The sequence below is a fragment of the Pongo pygmaeus genome, chromosome 16 (assembly GCF_028885625.2).
Source record: "Pongo pygmaeus isolate AG05252 chromosome 16, NHGRI_mPonPyg2-v2.0_pri, whole genome shotgun sequence".
Taxonomy (NCBI): domain Eukaryota; kingdom Metazoa; phylum Chordata; class Mammalia; order Primates; family Hominidae; genus Pongo; species Pongo pygmaeus.
In genome coordinates, this window is record NC_072389.2 from 71,935,113 (window position 1) to 71,955,667 (window position 20,555).

General features: G+C 47.2%; 1 protein-coding gene across 1 annotated transcript in view; it reads left to right on the plus strand.

Annotated features, from left to right (window-relative positions):
* Window positions 1-20,555, plus strand: part of MAP2K1 (mitogen-activated protein kinase kinase 1) — a 101,840-nt gene that overhangs the window by 79,274 nt on the left and 2,011 nt on the right. The window contains exons 6-9 of the mRNA XM_054451869.2: window positions 12,799-12,923; window positions 16,048-16,249; window positions 18,273-18,337; window positions 20,245-20,306. Of these exons, the coding sequence (XP_054307844.1) occupies window positions 12,799-12,923; window positions 16,048-16,249; window positions 18,273-18,337; window positions 20,245-20,306 (454 nt within the window). The remainder of the gene's footprint in view (window positions 1-12,798; window positions 12,924-16,047; window positions 16,250-18,272; window positions 18,338-20,244; window positions 20,307-20,555) is intronic.

Genomic DNA, 20,555 nt, shown 5'->3' on the forward strand with positions numbered 1-20,555 from the left:
TTTTTTGGCCAGGCGCAGTGGCTCACGCCTGTAATCTCAGCACTTTGGGAGGCCGAGGTGGGCGGATCATGAGGTCAGTGGTTCGAGACCAACCTGGCCAACATGGTGAAACCCTGTCTCTACTAAAAATACAAAAATTAGCAAGGCATGGTGGCAGGCACCTGTAACCCCAGCTACTCCAGAGGCTGAGGCAGGAGAATCGCTTGAACCCAGGAGGCGGAGGTTGCAGTGAGCCAAGACCGTGCCATTGCACTCCAGCCTGGGCGACAGAGCGAGACTCCGTCTCAAAATAAAAAAAAGTTTTTTAAACAAAGACATTTCTAAGTGTCTAAACTACACTCTTCATTAAAAACCCAAGAGTAGCCTCTGTTGCAATACCTATTTTAGTCAGAAAATCAGGTAACACAATACAAAAGCAGTTTAATAGCTGAGAGGAACTTTACACTCTTGGGGAGACCCATAAGGAAAAACAGGTTTCTCCCCCAAAGGGAGTCTGGTGCCTCTTTTTTTTTTTTTAAAGGAACTCCAGGCTATTATAAACTATTTTAGGTTTCTCATGCAGCAGAGGGTGCAAGAAAAAGGAGAGAGAGCAGAAGTAAATGAAGAAAACAGAATTCTGTCAACTGAGAAGAAGAAAAATTTGTCTCAAAAAAAGACAGGGTCCTAGACAGAAAATCCTTTTAAAGACACACACACACACACACACACACATCTTGAATGTTAGCTTTTAATTAAGCTGACTTTTAACCATTGAGCTCCTTTAAAAAAATCTGTTTAAATCTCATTGCCGTATTTCTGCTTGGACAAATTGCTGCTATTTCAGAAGTACCAAATATCAAACCTTTCAGAAAGGGCTTGATTTAGGAACCAAACCTAGGCTGTCATGAAAAAAAGAAGGCAGAACCTTATGTATGGAACTGCAGCCTGAGGTGATAGCTATTGCTCCTTCAGTTTGGCCTGGGTAGCAAAAAGGTGGCATTGTTTTGTGAATAAAGCCCCTTAAGGAGTCAAATAAAAAAATCTTTCCTTTTTTTTTCTATTTTTTTGCTGGCCGTTTTTCTCCCTCCACCATGCCACTTTTTTTTTCTTGGTTTTTTTTTTTTTTTTTTTTTTTTTTTTTTTTTTTTTTGTGGGACTTTAGCCACTTCAGAGGCCTCATTCCCCATAATTTGGAACTTTCCCTTCAAATTTGATCAAGTTGCAATAGAGTTGGTCAAACCCAAGGGGAAAAAGACCGAAACAACAACAAAAAGAGAAACAACAAAAAGAAACAGCAAAGCAAAACAAATGACCACACAACTCATACAAGTACTGAGAGCTCTAATGGTAAGGAGAAATTAAGACCAGCTGGTTGTTAGTATTAACTGTAGCCAAGACAAACCCTAATTCAGTTAATTAGGGATGGGTTTCATGCTGAAGACTGCCCTCTACCATCCTAGAAGCAGGAAAAGACTCAAACCTGTCCTCCCTGTTGGAAGCAAGCTCAAAACTCCGTAAAGGAGTTACTTGCCTTCCGTTGTCACGGAAGCTGGAAAACTTGCCTTCCTTGTGTCGGAAGCAAGTAAGACTCAGAACCAAAAAAGGAGTTGTACAGCAAAATAAACTTTAGATCACCTCCAAATTTTGGGAGATCAGGGATTCTCTGGAGGAGGTGCTTCCAGGCGTCAGCAAATTGTCTGATAGGTTTGAGGCACAAAGATAGCTCAAGCTGGTACCAGCCACCAGTAGGAGATTTGTCAAAGGTCAGGGGCACCTCCATTCAGAATCCCTTGGTGGTTACCAAAATGTGAACCCTGAATAACTGAGACAGGTCTCAGTTAATTTAGAAGGTTTATTTTGCCAAGGTTGAGGACCCTGTGACACAGCCTCAGGAGGTCCTGACGACATGTGCCTAAGGTGGTCCAAGCACAGGTTGGTTTTATACATTTTAGCGAGACATGAGACATCAGTATATGTAAGATGTTCCTTGGTTCTGTTGGGAACGGCAGGACAACTTGAAGCAGGGAGGGGGCTTCGAGGTCCCAGGTAGGTGAGAGACAAACAGTTGAATTCTTTTGAGTTTCTGATTAGCCTTTCCAAAGGAGGCAATCAGATACGCATTTATCTCAGTGAGCAGAGGGATGGCTTTGAACAGAATGAGAGGCAGCTTTGCCCTAAGCAGTTCCCAGCTTGACTTTTCCCTTTAGCTTAGTGATTTTTGGGGCCCCAAGATTTCTTTTCCTTTCACAGGGGCCATGTTAGGTAGAAGCCAGGCTGAGAAGGAATCTGATTCCTTATATTGGTTATATTTTTTTCTGAAATAAATGTTAGCTTTTATTTTCCCTCCAAGCTGCAAGAGCCACTGAACTCTAACTTCTGTGCTTCTCACATTTAAAGCCTCCTGATTTGAGTACTTAGTACCTGCCAGACATTAGCAGGTAGGAGTTACTATTCCCACCTGACAGTCAAGGAAAGGCTCAGAGAGGTTCTGTAACTGGGCTGGGGCCACAGAGCTAGTAGATGATAGAGCTAGGATTCAAACCCAGATCTGCCTAACTTCAGATCAAGGTTAGTGGTGCTGTTTCCACACCACACTAAATGGCCTACTTAATAATGAAATTTATGATGCCAGCTGATGATAAGAATCACTGGGTGTTAAGATTCTTGGTTGCTAGTGAACTTGAATTAGCTCAAACAATAAAGATGATTTTTTTTTCTGTATCAGCTAACCAAACCCCAGGAAGGAGAGAAATACAGCTGGCCTGATGGATAATTGTATCCAGGGACTCAAATGCCATTAGCTCTTATATTTTGATTAAAATATACTTTAAAAAGATGCTGTTAGTGGCTGGGCATGGTGGCTCACCGTGTAATCCCAGCACTTTGGGAGGCCAAGGCGGGCAGATCATGAGGTCAAGAGATTGAGACCAGCCTGGCCAACATGGTGAAACCCCGTCTCTACTAAAAATTAGCTAGGTGTGGTGGCAGGCGCTTGTAGTCTTAGCCACTCAGGAGGCTGAGGCAGGAGAATCGGTTGAACCGGGGAGGCGGAGGTTGCAGTGAGCTGAGATCGCGCCATTGCACTCCAGCCTGGGCAACAGAGTGAGACGCCATCTCAAAAAAAAAAAAAAAAAAAAAAAAAAAAAGATGCTGTTAGCTAGCCTGGCCAACATGGCGAAACCCCATCTCTACTAAAAAATACAAAATTACCTGGATGTGGTGGCGGGTGCCTGTAGTCCCAGCTATTCGGGAAGCTGAGGCAGGGGGAATTGCTTGAACCTGGGAGGCAGAGTTGTAGTGAGCTGAGATCATGCTACTGCACTCCAGCCTGGGTGACTGTGAGACTTCGTCTCAAAAAAAAAAAAAAAAAAAAAAAAAATGCTGTTAGATCTCTCCCTCTCACTTGTTTCCCTTTCGATGTTGGCTTTCTTCTCTCGGGCCAGCTGTCTACCAGATGGAACCATGGTTTCCTGCTTTACAGTTTTGTTATCAGAAGAGTTTTTCTCACTTCAATTAGAAAGTTCTGAGTGAGGACTCCTGATTGGACTGTTAGGGGTCGTGTGCCCAGACCTATGAGATCACCATGGCCAGGTGATAGGGAGCTGTAAGTGGCCCAGCCTGGGTCAGGGGGCTGCCCTGTAGCCAGGGACAAGGTTCTCAGTGTCAGTCTCCACCTTAAGCTGCATTTGCCCCAAAGAAGTATGTGTGATGAGGAATGCCTGACATCTGTCTTTAAATTGTCAAACACATTCTTCTAAGTCTTTCCATTATGGGTTATCCCAAGCTAGGAATAACTGGTGAGTATTTTCTTGACCTTTTTTCCAGACCTTTTTTGGTGAATTATGTTAAGCTGTGGCCCAGGCACAATGGGGAGGCCATACTTTGGTGGAGCCTGGGTCACATAAATATGGTGACCTTACTAGAAATTCTTTCCTACTTACTCATTGTTTAATAATGAACAGAACTCTGGCCTATCTTCTTTTGTCATTGTTTAACACCCACCTCACTACCTCCCACCTCTCCTGCTAAACAAAATTAGCCTTCAGCAGGTCAAAACAGATTTTTAGCTAACTTCCGTTTCTTGAATAGCATATGATAAGAACTCAAGTTAGCCAGGTTTGTTCTCCTGCCTGTAGGTGGTTGATTGGGTTTGTGATACTGTGATACATTGCATATCTGCTCCTCTGAGGTAGCCCAAATAATCTGGTGGGGGAAATATGCTGTTTTAATGTTATTTTGTGACCTTTGGCAAGAGATTTTATCCTCCAGCCTCAACTTCCATATCTGTAAACTAGGACTATTCTGCCAAATATTATGAAGGGTCGTGAAAAATGAGAGATCACGCTGGGTGTAGTGGCTCACAATTGTAATCCCAGCACTTTGGGAGGCTGAGGCAGTAGGCTTGCTTGAGCCCAGGGGTTTGAGACCAGCCTGGGCAAAGCAGGGAGACCCTGTCTACCAAAAAAAGAAAGTTACTTGGGCATGGTGGCTTGCGCTGAAGTGGGAGGATCGCTTGAGCCTAGGAGGTCGAGGCTGCAGTGAGCCATGATCATATTACTGCACTCCAGCCAAAAAAAAGTGCTGTCAGGGAATCTGGGATTCGTAAGCATTTCCCTTGACTGCTCTTCTTTCCTTTCTTTTATTACACCTCTCTTCTCTCTGTACCCTCTATACCTTTTGCTCTGGCTTTTGTTACATCCTGTATTAAAATTTTAGATAATTTACTTTATGCTATTTTACTTTTTGAGACAAAGTCTCGCTCTGTCACCCAGGCTGGAGTGCAGTGGCGCAATCTTAGCTCACTGCAACCTCTGCTTCCCGGGTTCAATCAGTTCTCATGCTTCAGCCTCCTAAGTAGCTGGGACTACCGGTGCACACCACCATGCCTGGATAATTTTTTTTGGTATTTTTAGTAGAGACAGAGTTTTGCCGCATTGCCCAGGCTGGCCTTGAACTCCTGGCCTCTAGCAATTCACCCGCCCTAGCCTCCTGAAGTGCTGGGATTACAGGCCTGAGCCGCCATGCCCGGCCTAAAAATTTAGATAATTTATTGGAATGTTGTGTGCTAATGAAAAGCAAATCCTAAACTCCTGCAACATCATCTCATGTTTAATTGTCAGGGTTTGTGGGCCCTCTGGGTCGGGATGAGCAGTGAATTGGCAGAGAAGGGTGTAGGGAGGGTAGAGAAGGAAAGCATTTCAAAACTAATGAGGCTTGGAAGGGAAGGAAGAAAAGAAACTTAAAATGCAGTTTCTGGGCTTGGTTGTAAAAATCTTGAAAGTGAGGGAGATAAAAATAGTTGCTTGTTAGGACCTGGCAGCCATGCTCTGGAGGCTCCCTGTTTGAATTCAGTTGCTAATCAGGAGGTGGGAAACAACCTCTGGTTCCTGCTGTTAGCACGTTTCTTGCAGTTGGCCTTGTCAAGAAGGATAATGGGCTGGAGCTGAGAAAGAAGCATCGTGCTCACTCGCTAAACTGGGGTGGAGAATTATTCTCTCCTTACTGAATTTCAGGGATTTCAGCCTGCCCCAAGTCAAATCCTTGTTCCCAGAAATAAAGCTCGTTACATCTGTAATGTGAGTGATTCCTTCCCCGGCCACAGCTCAATAAGGGCTCTTCTGAAACTTTGGAGTACAACTTCTTATGGGTTGCCTTTGGTCCTGTTGTCTGGGCCCTGATTTTTTAGATCCTGGAGAGAACGCTCCCTCAGCGGTCTGAGTTCTAACCCTCGGCCCTATCGTTAGCTCCCTGTGCCACCCTGACAGGTGACGCCTCCCTACTCTAGGCCTCAGTGTTTCTCATCTGTGTGCAATGGTTTATAATGCTTACCTCACAGTGTTACTGTAAAGATTAAAGAAGATAGTATATTTGAACTGGGGAGGCGGAGGTTGCATTGAGCTGAGATCATGCCACTGCACGCTAGCCTGGGTGACAGAGTAAGACTTTGTCTCAAAAAAAAAAAAAAAAAATAGTATATTTGAAAGGCCTGACATAGCAGGTGTTCCATAAATCAGAGCTGTTGTAGGATCTTCGTAGGTCTACTAGGCTTGCCTGCACCTCTCATTCTCCCACCTAGTCTCAGCTGCATCCCGGCTTTTTTTTCAATGCTCTTGGGGAAGGAAATTTGGGTGGGGGAAAAGAGGTTACAGGTAATGGCTAATTGAAGAGTTGGGGATTTTCCCAGAGTTTTAATTATCTCTGCTACTTAATTAGCTCCCTAGGCCATGGATGGCTGGAGGTGGCTCTGTAGAGGGTGCGATTTGACTCATCCAGGTCAGCTCCCTTTCTCTCTCTTTCTTCATCTTTAGTGGGGAGAGTTATTTGCCAAGGATACTAAGAAGAGGTCATTTGAAGCCTAAAGTCGCCATTTTAAAAAATCTTCATTTGCCTTTTTAAAAAAATCCTTTAACTGTTGCTTATCTACTTTTGGATTCAGCCTTTGTCACAGATGAGCAAGAATCCAGCTTCCCTGTGTCACTCTGCTTGCTTCTCAGCAGCCCCTCGCTCCTTCCTTCCACCTCTTCTCTTTCTTTTGGGCTCCCCACTTCCACCCCTCCTCTGCCTTTCTCTTCCCCCAAGCCCCACCGTCTTCCATCTTGCCTTAGGGAATTCAGCTGCTTTTAATATTAGCCTAAACCAAACAAAATGAAGGTATTAGGATATAGTGGAAACACATAGAAGGCCGAGATTCACCTTGGTTCATCTGCCTGCCAGGGCCTTGTCAGCTACTCAGGCTATCATCGGATGGGTGGCACCCATCCCACCTGGTTGGAAGAATTTGGAAGGAGTCCACGGGGCCTTGACCACATCTTCGTCTTTGCCCTTACACGTGCACATGTTCTTGTCATTTGTCGGATTCTGTCTCCCCGATAGTGACAATCCCTGTGTCCTTTTTACTCATAGCTCAGTGCAGATACTCTGTGTTTCTAGAATAAATAAATGACTCCCTAAATTGTTTTATCCAAACACCTTATTTTAGAGGGGTAGAAAATACTTAATAGTTAAACTTCAAAATGTGTGCTCTTGAGGGAAAAATCAGGAGGCTTTGAATAGTGTTATTTCTGGGACAGAAAATATCAGAGAAGAACATACTTTCTGAGTTTTTCATAAAACCTCCTTGTTCATTTTTGAGGAAGGAGGGGTTACCCATACTCATTGTCACAGAAGCTGAGCAGAAATGGGGTCATTAGATCTCAGCTTCCTGTGGGATTCCTAGGGAAGCTTATGAGCCTGGGAGCCTACTGGGTGGTTGATGCTTCCTCCAGAATGCAGCCTGGCCAACCAGCTGCTGGGGACCCTCTCAGCATCACCTTTCAGTTATCAAAGGATCAGAAAGAGAACCCAAGGCCCAGAGGTGGCCTCAGGAAGTAGAGAAGGACTGGGCCTGTGTTTTGAATGTTTGAGGGCTCTGCTAGGAGAATGTGAGAGGAAGCCCAGTTAATCCTCCCAGGACTCCAGGAGCAGGGCATTATCCCAAGTTGGGAAGGGGATTCAGAAGAACTAGGCATCTAGGAGTAGAGGTGACAGGGTGATTTGAAAGGAAGACTTTTTAGATGTAAGGACCAGCACAAGAGAAGGCGAGACTCTTACACAGGGGCAGTTAGAGAGGCAGGCCAGCCCCAACCAGGAAGAAGTGGATGTGGAGACGTGTTGTGGTGTGAAATTGGAGAGGAAAGGAAGAAACAGTGGAGGGCATGGAAAGGCGGGCAGAGGGGCTTGAGACTGTGCTCTGAGGCAGAGGGGAGCCATGGCAGGCTCTGTGCAGGGGCTGTCCTGCTGGAGGAGTGCTGGTTTCTGTGTAGGCGCGTGGAGGGAGAAGATGCTGGAGACAGGAACAGTGTGTGAAGGGCCTGGCTATTGTGGGAAGCAAGTGTGGGGTGCTGAGGGAGATCAAGAAATGAACTCTCTCTGGACTTGTCTGCCATCATGTACCTCTTTTCTGTCCCCAGAGAAGAGCTAGACTTGGGTGTGGCAGGAGCAGGGGCAAGAGGGATGTCCTAGCCTGGCAGCTCCAGCAGGGTGCTCTGGGGTTCAGTGATCTCATGTGCCCAGGTTTCCAGGTGGCTTCTTGTGAGGCCCTCCAGGATCTGGCTCCCAGGACCAATGTGGTCTAGCAGTGAAAAGCCCCTCGGAATTTCCCTTCTCCTCCTCTCCAACCCCTTCCATCTCTACTGCCTCCTAGGCAGTGTTTTTCCCTGGAGTGGGTGGGAGAAGCTGGAGCTGACAGCCAGGGATGGCGGCAAGCTGTGTTATGTAAGTTTGAAAAAAGGAGGCTTGCTTGCCATGTGAATAGAGATCAGATACAAGGACAGCTAGAGGCAGCACAGCCATGCCTGAGCAGCAGCTGTAGTCTGAAGAGAGGTATCTGAGCCAGCAGAGGAAGAAGCTGCTGGACTAGGTGGAGGAGACTGTGTTCTTGTGGGGAAGGAGAGGTGTCTGGTTCTGTGAACTGCTGATCTTGGAGGGCAGCCTGTGAAGCAATCATTATCTATTCCTATAACATGGTGTGCTGCTTATATGCCATGCCTTATTACATCAATCCTGGTCTGTAACTTGTGACGGTATGAGAGCCGCCATTGTGACTGTTTCAATCATGGCAAACCATGGCCCATAAAAGTCAAGTGACTTGCTCAGGGCCGCCTGTAGAGTAAGTGGCAGGGTCAGGATTTGACAGAGGGCTTCTGTCTTACTAGCCAGTGCTGCTCTTTTACTCTAAAACAGGCTTAACAGGTCATGCCTAAACAGCCCATGGGGGAGAGTGTGGGCCGGGTGAGGGAGCCTGGTGCCGTGTGGCCTGGCATGGATGAGAGGCAATGGCACTGGGTGGGAGGAGTGGAAGAGGGCTTGTGTTGGAGTGCCTTGGTGTGCCGCCCCAGCAGGCGCTGTCACACCCCTTACCCTTCTCAGTCTCGTTCCATTTTCAGCATCATTTCCCAAATCCTGAGCACCTGACCTCCAGGGGCCAGGCACCCAACACCTGTCCTCTGAGGGGCCATGGGCATGGTGGGATGAGGAGGTACACCTCCAACAAGCAACTGCTGGACTCATGCCTCTGCTGAAGTGCTTGTGGGCCCTGTCCTAACACTAGGCCCAGGGAAAGAACAGAGCTCGCCCCTCTCCCGAAGTTCAGAATCTCCCCATGGTTCTCTGAGAGGATGCATGGCTCACTCCCTCTCTCTGTTCACATCGTTGCTCAAATATCGTCTTCTCACAGGGCTGTTCCTTGCCACCCTGTCACGGCAGTACCCCCTTACTCTCTCTGTCCTCACAGGGTTTTATTTTATATATATATATATGTTATATATATAAATAAAATATATATGTTATATATATAATGTTTTTTATATATATAATATAATATATATTTGTGTATATATATTTAACATATATATACACACACACAGGTGTATATATATACTGTGTATATATATATACAGGTGTATACACACACACACATATATGTATGTATATATATACACGTATATATATGTGTATATATATACAGGTGTGTGTGTGTGTGTGTATATATATACCTGTATATATATATATGTTTTTTGAGACGGAGTTTCACTCTTTGCCCAGGCTGGAGTGCAGTGGCACGATCTCAGCTCATTGCAACGTCTACCTCCCGGGTTCAAGCGATTATCCTGCCTCAGCCTCCCTAGTAGCTGGAATTACAGGTGATGTGCTACCACGCCCAGCCAATTTTTGTGTTTTTAGTAAAGACAGGGTTTCACCATGCTGACCTCAAATGATCCACTACTTCAGCCTCCCAAAGTGCTGGGATTACAGGTGTGAGCCACTACGTCTTGCTGGGTTTTATATTTTTCTTTGTGCCACTTAAGACCACCTGATGTTACACATTTGTTCATTGATTTATTTTTCTGTCTCCTCACACTAAAATTAAAGCTTCATGACAGTGGGGGACTTGGTCAGTTTCTTGACTGCCCAAACAGAGCCCACAGGTAAGGTAGCAGGTGTTCAGTGGATAGTAGGTGATGACCGTTAGAGCATGGCCGCAGGGTGGCTAGAAGAGGACAGGTGTAAGTGTCAGAGGGCCTGGGATCTGCTTTCAGCTTTACCCAGTTTTTGCTGTGTAACTTTGAACAAGTTGCTGGATCTCTTGGGCCTTAGCCTTCTCTCTTTTTTTTTTTTTTTTTTTTTTGGAGACAGAGTCTCACTCTGTCACCCAGGCTGGGGTGCAGTGGTGTGATCTTGGCTCACTGCAACCTCTGCTTCCCGGGTTCAAACGATTCTCCTGCCTCAGCCTCCTGAGTAGCTGGGGATTACAGGCGTGTGCCACCACACCCGGCTAATTTTTGTATCTTCACTAGAGACAAGGTTTCACCATGTTGGCCAGGCTGGTCTTGAACTCCTGACCTCTGGTGATCTGCCCACCTAGGCCTCCCAAAGTGCTAGGATTACAGGCATGAGCCACCATGTCCTGCTGGGCCTTAGACTTTTTGTTTCCATCATGAAGGGGAGGAACTAGGTGCCCTCTAAGGCTACTTCTGGCACCTCTCTTCTGAAAGTCTGTGTGTAGGAGACGAGGGTCGCAGAGGGGTTTGCAAAGATTTGTATCCTGTGTTCCTTTACTGAAGAGCCTGACTTGGGTCTGCACACTGTGGGGTAGGGGAGTGACACGATGAGGGCTGGGTCTTAGGACTACACCAGTGGTGCAGTGTGTGCATGCATGTATCCATGGTGTATTTAGAACCATTCATTCAACAAGGGTTTTTGGAGCACCTGCCCTCTGTCAGATACTATTTGGGCTCAGGGCTTAGAGTGGTGAGGCAGACAGCCAACGTCCTGCCCTCCCGCAGCTGATTGGGGCAGAGAGAGGCTAGAGCTGGCCTGGAATGGTGATTACCCCCAGGCTGAAGATGAAGAGGGGCCAAGTGGAGTTGGGGCACTGGGATATTAGAGGGTCATGATTTTTTTTAATTATTTTTATTTTTATTTATTTTTTTGAGACAGCGTTTCACTCTTGTTGCCCAGGCTGGAGTGCAGTGTCGTGGTCTCAGCTCACTGCAACCTCTGCCTCCCAGGTTCAAGTGATTCTCCTGCCTCAGCCTCCCGAGTAGCTGGGATTACAAGCATGCGCCACCATGCTAATTTTTGTATTTTTATTTATTTATTTAATAAATATATTTTTTGAGACGGAGTCTGGCTCTGTCACCCAGGCTGGAGTGCAATGGCATGATGTCGGCTCACCACAACCTCCTCCTCCCAGGTTCAAGTGATTCCCCTGGCTCAGCCTCCCAAGTAGATGGGATCACAGGCACCCACCACCACTCCTGGCTAATTTTTATATTTTTAGTAGAGATGGGAGTTTCACCATGTTGGTCAGGCTGGTCTCAAACTCCTGACCTCAGGTGATCTTCCTGCCTTGGCCTCCCAAAGTGCTGGGATTATAGGTGTGAGGCACCGCCCGGCTTTTGTTTTTCAATTTGTCCTTGGAAAGATACTTAAATAGACCTGTTTGAATCTGTTTAAGAATAAATAGCCAGCCATGGTGACTCACACCTGTAGTCCCAGCTACTTGGGAGGCTGAAGCAGGTGTATTGCTTGAGCCCAGGAGTTCAAGCCCAGCCTGGGCAATGTAGTGAGACTCTGTGTCTAAAAAAATAATAATAATAATAAATAAATGCATTCATATAACACAGTATCGAAGAGAAAAATAATGAAATGTTATTAGTGGCTCTGCTGGGTTGTATTATAGGAGGTTTGGGTTTTTTCTGTGATTTTCTAGATGTCCTATATGGTGTCTATATTATGACTATTAATACAGACACCATATAGGTTTAGGATGTCATGGTTTAGGATGTTTCCTAGATGTGGTCTGCCCTCAAAGTGAGTCTCATTGTTTGCTGATGTCTGCTCCACAAAGCCCTGCTCCAGGGGCTTTCACCAAGTCCCAGCCTTGGTTTTCTCACCTATAAATGAGGATAATTGACCCTGGTCTATGCACTTTACAGGACAGTTGTATGAATCAGAGGATACAGCAGAAGAAAAAATGTTTGGAAATTTAGGTCTCTGCAAACTAAGGGCCAATGTACTGGTATTTGTGACAGTGACCGGATGGGTGGGATGGGGTGATAATAAGAGTGCAAGGAAGGGGGATGGGGGCACCGTTTTGACTCTGAGGAGCAGCTTTAAGGCCTCTCACGTTCCAGCTCCAGGTAGCAAGGGGTTCCCCTTGACTGGCAGGGTACATGTAGCTGTGTAGGCTGTTAGGTGAGTGACTCCAGTGGAATGGAATGGAATCATGACTCAGCTCCCACCCCTGCCACACATATTCATAAGAAAAAGACCCACATGCTCTGTGCCTGGTGCAGAAGTCTAGAATGGGAATTCCCGCCAAATCCTGTCCCCTTCTAGCCTGTGTAGCCTCAGCAAGCAGATAGGTCTTATTACTTGTTTTTTTCTGCCTCCTTCATGATCCAACCATAGATACTATATCTTACCAGTAGGGGTGGTTGAAGCAACAGACTTTGAAATCCTGACGGTTTATGATAACGGACTCCTTCCTGTGGATCATCTGGCCAAGTCTGCATTCTTAGAGAGTGGAAATCGACTGTCTTTCTGTTCTACTTCTACAGAAGCTGCTCATTTCATCTCCTGACAGTTGCTTCTTGAACTCAGAACAAAGGGCCTTGGTGTACAGTGTTTGCAAGCCAAGGGCTGCCTCTGATGGCGGACGGGGGTGTTGTCCCGGGACGCATGGTCAGGGCTGGTCTGTGTGGAATGCAATTGACCCTTCTCTTCCCCAATCTACCTGTGTCAGTTCCCTCCTTTTCTATTTTCTCTTCCCTGCAGATGTCAAGCCCTCCAACATCCTAGTCAACTCCCGTGGGGAGATCAAGCTCTGTGACTTTGGGGTCAGCGGGCAGCTCATCGACTCTATGGCCAACTCCTTCGTGGGCACAAGGTCCTACATGTCGGTATGAACAGAAGTTTCCATTGCTTGAGCTTCTTGTACGGTCAGGGATAGGAGCCCAGTGGGTATCTTTCCTGTGGAGCCAGAGTCTTGTGCTGGGTAGGGGACAAGAAGTGAGGGAGGAGGCACAGTGGTCTGCCCTGAGGAGATGAAGTTGAATGGGAAGATGGTCTTGGTCTGTCTTAGGCCTTGGAGCATAACTGGGATATTGGGGCCTTGATTCACTGAAAGGACTGTCCAGCTCCAGAGTGCGGCTTTCTTTCTGAAGGATTGTGAGCTCCAGCTCCCCTCTGGGCATCTCTACATGATAGTCTTCAGATCCACAAACCCAGGATGCTCAGATATGATCCACCCCAAACTACCTCACCTCCTCCTTTTCTCTTAGCAGTAAATAGACAGCATCATCTCCCTGGTTTCCCAAGGTAGAAACCTGAACATTGGCTTTTAACCTGCCTTCTCAGCAGCCCATCCTTTCAGTATCTTGTAGCTTCCAACTCCTGAGAGTCTGTTCAGAATTGTCCAGCCTCTTTTCTCTCTCCTCACTATGTCTGTCAGATATCTACCCCTCCTTCTAACTGCAGCATACCTGGACCCCTCGCCGGAGTCTCTGCTCCACTTCAGCCAACACCCTGTGTTGGGGGTATTCCCTCCTGCTCCCGGCTCTGCTGGCTCACACTGTCACCAGAGCGTTGTGTGGGGCCATCCTCACACTATGGCAGCACCAGCGTGTTTTCTTCCCTCCTCCATACCACCGGTTCCTTGGGGACAGGGACAAGGTGTCTCTCTTGTCCCTAGTGCCTGGCATGGGGCCTGGCATGTGGTAGGTGTTCAGGGAATGCTTGGCAAGTGGGTAGATGTTTAGTTGGCTGAGTGGGAGGGTACATGGATAAAACATTTCTGAGAATGATTCGGAAAGGTGGAAACGTGAGTCTGGGCCAGTGCTGAAGTGCGGCAGAGTGGAGGAGCGTTGGAGTGAGTAGGCAGTCTTTACAGAAGTGGCGGGGAGTGCAGGCCCGCGTGGAGGGAGGGGACAGGAGCCCGCGTGGAGGGGGGGCAGAAGCAGAGGCTCAGATCTTAACTTGTACAAAGCATTTTATGTGTGTTCTCTGTCAAAGCACATGTCATGTCCCTGGAAGGTCTCATTTGATCCATGTGGTTGTCCCAGGAAATAAAGATTATTGTTCCCATTTTAGAGGTGAGGAAGTCTAGATTCAGGGAGGTTAAGCAACCTGCCTACTTAATCTTGCTGAGCCAGGATTGAAAGCTAGCTGCCCCCTTGCCAGGCAGACGCCCTTTGCACAGCACACCCTCATTTGCCTCTTGGGGAGGATTTGGCACCTATGCCCAGATCCCAGTGTGAACACATCCTCATTTCTTCTTGCTGGTGCCTACCCCCAACTGTGACTCCAGCCACTGTCAACATCACGCACCTGGCACTGACCCACATCCCCACCCCTCCCCTCCAGTGACCCACAGTGGAACTCTCTTTCTCTGTCATCTCCTCATTGCTTCTTCCCTAAATATCTAATAACTGAGCAGCTGGCATCCTGGGCCATTTGATTGCCAACTCTCAAGTTCAAAATCCATTAACAGGCCCTAGGAGTTACTAATCAAGGGTTTAATGGTTGGGGTTTTTGTGGTTATATGGTCAGTTAGGAAATAGTCTAGTGTTGGAGTTAGTGAAAAATGCTATGGGAGAAGTTAATGTCTACATGAATATACTACGGCCAGAATAAAGATTTTTTCGGTAGGGTTCTTGAAATACATGTGCTATTTCAAATAATGCTCATTAAAAATAATGCTTTTGTGTAGCACTGTATACTTTTTTCCTCTTTGGCTTTTCCCACCAATATCAACCAATATTTGTATAGCATTTTACAACATCTGACATACATTTTCTTTTTTTTTTTTTGAGACGGAGTCTCACTGTGTCACCCAGGCTGGATTGCAGTGGTGCAATCTCAGCTCACTGCAAGCTCTGCCTCCCAGGTTCACTCCATTCTCCTGCCTCAGCCTCCCGAGTAGCTGGAACTACAGGCGTGTGCCACCATGCCCGGCTAATTTTTTTGTATTTTTAGTAGAGACGGGGTTTCACCGTGTTAACCAGGATGGTCTTGATCTCTTGACCTTGTGATCCACCGCCTCGGCCTCCCAAAGTGCTGGGGTTACAGGCGTGAGCCGTCGTGCCTGGCCGTATGTTTTCATTTGATTTGATCTTAGTAATCCTAAGTAGAGTTTTCTTATGTCATTGTTACTGTCATTTTCATCATCAGCAGCCACCCCCCCCACCTTTTTTTTTTCCGACATGGAGTTTTCGCTCTTCTTGCCCAGGCTGGAGTGCCGTGGTGCGATCTTGGCTCACTGCAACCTCTGCCTCCCGGGTTCAAGTGATTCTCCTGCCTCAGCCTCCCAAGTAGCTGGGATTACAGGCATGCACCACCATGTCCAGCTAATTTTTGTATTTTTAGTAGAGATGGGGTTTCACTATGTTGGCCAGGCTAGTCTCGAACTGCTGATCTCATGTGATCCGCCTGCCTCAGCCTCCCAAAGTGCTGGGATTACAGGTGTGAGCCACTGCGTCCCGGCCCAGCAGCAGCCCCATTTTATAGATGAGGCTGATATTCAGGATCCTTTAGCTTGTAAGTCCCAGAATTGGGATTTAAGTCTCAGGCCCACTGACCCCAGATCTTTTGTTCTATGTATCCACGGCACCACCTCATTCCCAACCCGCATTCCACAAGCTTCATGTTTCAGATTCAGTGACAAGATGAGCCTCTCATGCTGGGCTTCGGACAGGCTGCCCTGCGCGTGCAAGACTGTGGCCAAGCTGGGTAAAGCTGGAACCACAGGCTGTAGTGGCAGCCAGGGCCCAGCCGATTACATGTGGTCTGTCAATTTAGGCCAGATTATAGGAGAAATAGAGCAGGGATGAGGGCTCAAAGCCACAGATGCCAGCTAGGATTTGGTAAACACAATGTTGGGGGTAGGCGGGAGGCCAAATTCAAGAGGTTAGTGGAGCTCTTGAAACAGGATATGAACTATTGAGAAGGGACAGAAGAGAAAATGCATTAGCAGACCCAGGGGTCCAGGTTAGGTTAGGTGATTATAACTGTCTGTCTCTCCTGCAGCCAGAAAGACTCCAGGGGACTCATTACTCTGTGCAGTCAGACATCTGGAGCATGGGACTCTCTCTGGTAGAGATGGCGGTTGGGAGGTATCCCATCCCTCCTCCAGATGCCAAGGAGCTGGAGCTGTTGTTTGGGTGCCAGGTGGAGGGAGATGCGGCTGAGACCCCACCTAGGCCAAGGACCCCTGGGAGGCCCCTCAGCTGTGAGTAGCCTGGTGTGTCCCCATCTTGGACTGTCGGAGGGGAGGGTCCCTTACTTTCAGGGGTTTCTGGAGGGCTGATTCTCTGTACATTCTGCCAAGACTGATTCTCTGTCCCTGGATGCCAGGCTAGGGCCAGGGGAAGCAGCAGGGGTCTCCAGGTGGGTGTTGTTACTACCAACAACTTCCTACCATTTGTTGAGTACGTACTATGTTCTAGGTACTGCACTTAGGACTTTGTATACGTTATCTAACCTTTTGTATTTATTTATTTTTATTATTAAGGGTCTTGCTGTGTTGCCCAGTGCAGTGGCTAGTCACAGTCTTCAACTGCTGGGCTTAAGCAGTCTTCCTTCCTCAGCCTCCAGAGTAGCTGGGACTACAGGCTATAATTTATTTGCGGGGGTTGGGAGGGAAGGGGCTCACTCTGTCACCCAGGCTGGAGTGCAATGGCACGATCACAGTTCACTGCAGCCTCAACCTCCCAGGCCCAAGTGATCTTCCTACCTCAGCCTCCTGAGTAGCTGGGACCACAGTCACATGCCACCACGCTCAGCTAGGTTGTTTTTTATTTTGTAGAGACACAGTCTCCTTATGTTGTTCAGGTTAGTCTCGAACTTTTGGGCTCATGCAATCCTCCCGCCTCAGCCTCCCAAAGTGCTGAGATTACAGGCATGATCCACCATGACTGGCTTCTAATTTGTGGGTTTTTTTTGTTTTGTTTTGTTTTTGATACTGGTCTTGCTGTCACCCAGGGTGGAGTACAGTGGCACCATCACGGCTTACTGCAGCCTTGACCTCTTGGGCTCAAGTGATCCTCCTGCCTCAGCCTCCTGAGTAGCTGAGACCACAGGCATGCGCCACCATGCCTGGCTGATTTTTTAATTTTTTTGTATAGATGAGGTCTTGCTATGTTGACTAGGCTGGTCTGGAACTCCTGGGCTCAAGTGATCCTCCTGCCTTGGCCTCCCAAAGTGGTGGGATTATAGGCATGAGCCACTGCATTCTAATTTTTTAATCATGACTTTTGGTAGATTTATTTTTTATTGAGATAGAATTCACATAAGACAAAATTCACATTTTAAAATATGTAGTTCAGTGGTTTTTAGTATATTGTTCCATGTTGTGCAGCCATCACCACTGTCTCATTCTGGAACATTTTCATTACCGCAGCAAGAAACCCCATCCCCCACTCTCCCTGCCTGATCCACTGACAACCACTAATCTACTTTCTGTGTCCACGGATTTGCCTAGCATTATATAATTTTAATAGCATTTCATTTGTGATCACGATTATAATCTCCATTTTAAAGATGGAGCTACAATGCACTTGTCAAGGCCACATAGGCTTGTAAGTGGCCAAGTCTGACTCCCAAGATGATAAACACTGTGCAGTACCACCTGCCTCTCTGAATGTGAATACTGGGAAGTAAACCTGGTACTCAGGGAATAGCCTGACCTAGCCAACTGTTTTTTATGTAGCTCCTGTCTGGCCAGGGATACCTGCCCTATACCTCCATGAGGTCCACATGAGAGAGAGCTTGTATAAAGGGGAAAGCAGAGGGGGCTAGAGGTAGCTGATGGCAGGTCACTGGAGGGGCTGTTGGCTGTGGCCTCTGAGGCTCGCCGGTGACTCTAGGAGACAAAAGGAAGAAATCAACTTCATGGAGAATTAAAACTAAGTCCTTTAGTTATTTAGTTGCTATCTCATTTGTGCTCCTCTCAATAGAAGGAAGGGGGAAAGGACAGACATAATTATTATGTCTCTGCTTTACAAAACTCAGAACTTTGTTTGGCTCAGCAGTGAACTGATTTGCCAAAGGTTACGAACTTAAGATGTGGCAGAGCCCAGACTTGTACCCTGGCCTTTGCTGGTCCCCTCTGTGTTCAAGCCTTATCTGTGGCTGTTTAATGTTTATTGTCCATGACCCTGTTCTGGTCCCAGGGATCCATGCCCAACCCCTTGCCTCATATTAACAAGTAATCTGTTTCTGAGAAGTATTTTTTCTTTTTATAAAATTTGTAGCATATGGAATGGACAGCCGACCTCCCATGGCAATTTTTGAGTTGTTGGATTACATAGTCAACGAGGTAAGTACTGCCTGGTTTCCTTCACCTTGGAATTTACTTGCTCATCTTAAGAAAACACCCAGGTGGCCGGGCGCAGTGGCTCACGCCTGTAATCCCAGCAGTTTGGGAGGCTGAGGCGGGTGGATCACACGAGGTGAGGAGTTCGAGACCAGCCTGGCCAACAAGGCAAAACCCCATCTCTACTAAAAATACAAAAATTAGCTGGGCATGGTGGTGCACGTTTGTAGTCCCAGCTACTCGGGAGGCTGAGACATGAGAATTGCTTGAACCTGGGAGGCAGAGGTTGACTCTGAAAACAAAAAACAAAACAAAACACATCCCTGTCACAGGTTCAGTCTACTAGGGAGTTTAATTTACCTCTCTTTACTATATGCACAGCTTTATACTAAGCACCATGGGCTGTAGAAAAGCAGTTTCAGGATTAGTTCGTCGCTGCTTAAGGATTTGAGGGAGGCAGAGCATGTTGCATTTGTAGGAGTCAGAAAAAAAGCCATCCATCCTCTACTGCTGGGGACCTAGGCTAGGTGGTTCTGGGTGGTAGTCGTATTAAGGGAAGAGATATCTGAGGTTAGATATGCCATTGCCAGTCTCCTAGTGTGCACTGCTTTCTTCCAAATTTTCACATTAATTTCCCATGCAATTCTCCCAAGCATTGCTGAGGTAGGCCAAATTGGTTCCTCTTCAAACAGGTGAGGAAATTGGGCCTCTGAGATGAAAAGTAGCCCAGGTCCTTCCCACCCAGTGGTCTTTCTTCCTTGCCACCTCCCACCTCCCATTCTTACCTCCTAGGAGGCTCGGCTGCATGGCAGTTGTTCTACTGCAGCCTCTGCTGGCACACAGCCCCTCTGCTGCCTAGCTCTTTCCTGTTCAGAGGGAATGGATGCTGCCTCTGGAGGCCAAGCTGCTGGTCTCCTCTCTCCCTTGAATGGTCCCTTTATTCCCTCAGTAGCGGGGACAATGCAGAATGGGGCTTGCTCTGGGTCACTGTTCTAAGAGCTGAGTTCCAGTCCTCACCTCAGATCAGACTGACATGGCCCTCAGAGGAAGAGCACTAGGTTGGGCTTTGTGGTGGGGATCAGTGTCTCATTTTTAATCTCAAATTAAAAACGAGATTTTGGGCTGTACATCAGAGCAGTGACATCATGGACATTATGTCTGTGGGTCAGCATGGGTACACACAGCTCCCAGCCCAGGTACATAAGTGGGCCCACATTTCCTGGACTGCATGGAACCCCATGAGCCCAGTGCTCCAGGGCCTTGTACTGTATAGCGCTGCATGATCACCATGGGAAAATCTGAAAACAGCCTCATTCTTGGAGTGTACAGGTAACATTCTTCCAGATCCAGCCCTCTGTCAGTTAATGTTTTAGTAACTTTTCACTGCCCTCTCTAGGGCTCAGAAAAGGGATTTTTAAAAACCGGTTTGCTTCTGCAGGTGCTGTCAGACCTGGGCTATGCCTGGTGGTTTGCACGTGCCCCTAGCTGTTGCTGCCAGTAAATTGCTGGTTACGTTTCCATGCCGCACTCCAAGATTTACCATTGCAGAGTGTCAGAGCTTGAAAGGGTCCCTGAGATCATTAGGCCCAACCTCTTCATGTCATAGAAGAGTAAACTGAGGCTCAGAGAGGAATAGTGATTAGTTCAAAATCACCAGACAAGTGAACGGACTTGACTTGGTCCCAATTCTAAATGTGCTATTTGAGATCAACGGTTCCAACATGGTTACCCAACAGGCAGCACTGGCCTTCTACCTGTGCCTTTCCTTGACTGAATGAGAGTGGCACTGCCTTTGGATTTCAGAGAAGACTTTAAAAAAAAGCAGCACTGGCTGGTGGGAGGGGTGGGATGGGGAGAGGAGATGGCTGGAGCAAGGAGCCAGGCGTTTTTATCTCAACATGTGTTTGCAGCCTCCTCCAAAACTGCCCAGTGGAGTGTTCAGTCTGGAATTTCAAGATTTTGTGAATAAATGGTAAGTTGGCTCCTTGTTCTCTGGAAGGGTACTCTGGATTTGTCAGGCTCCCCACCCCATTTCTGGAAGCACCAGCATTGCTTCTGCAGGCACAGCTTTGCCCTTTCCCCTCCCCTCTGATGATTCTCGGCTGCTGCCATAAGCCCTTTTTTAGAGTGCCATGACTTATGTGACATGTCTAACTACATCATGGATGTAGTAGCTGCTCCTTTTGGTACTTGCTTTCCAGGGACTGGCACGTTGCTTTTT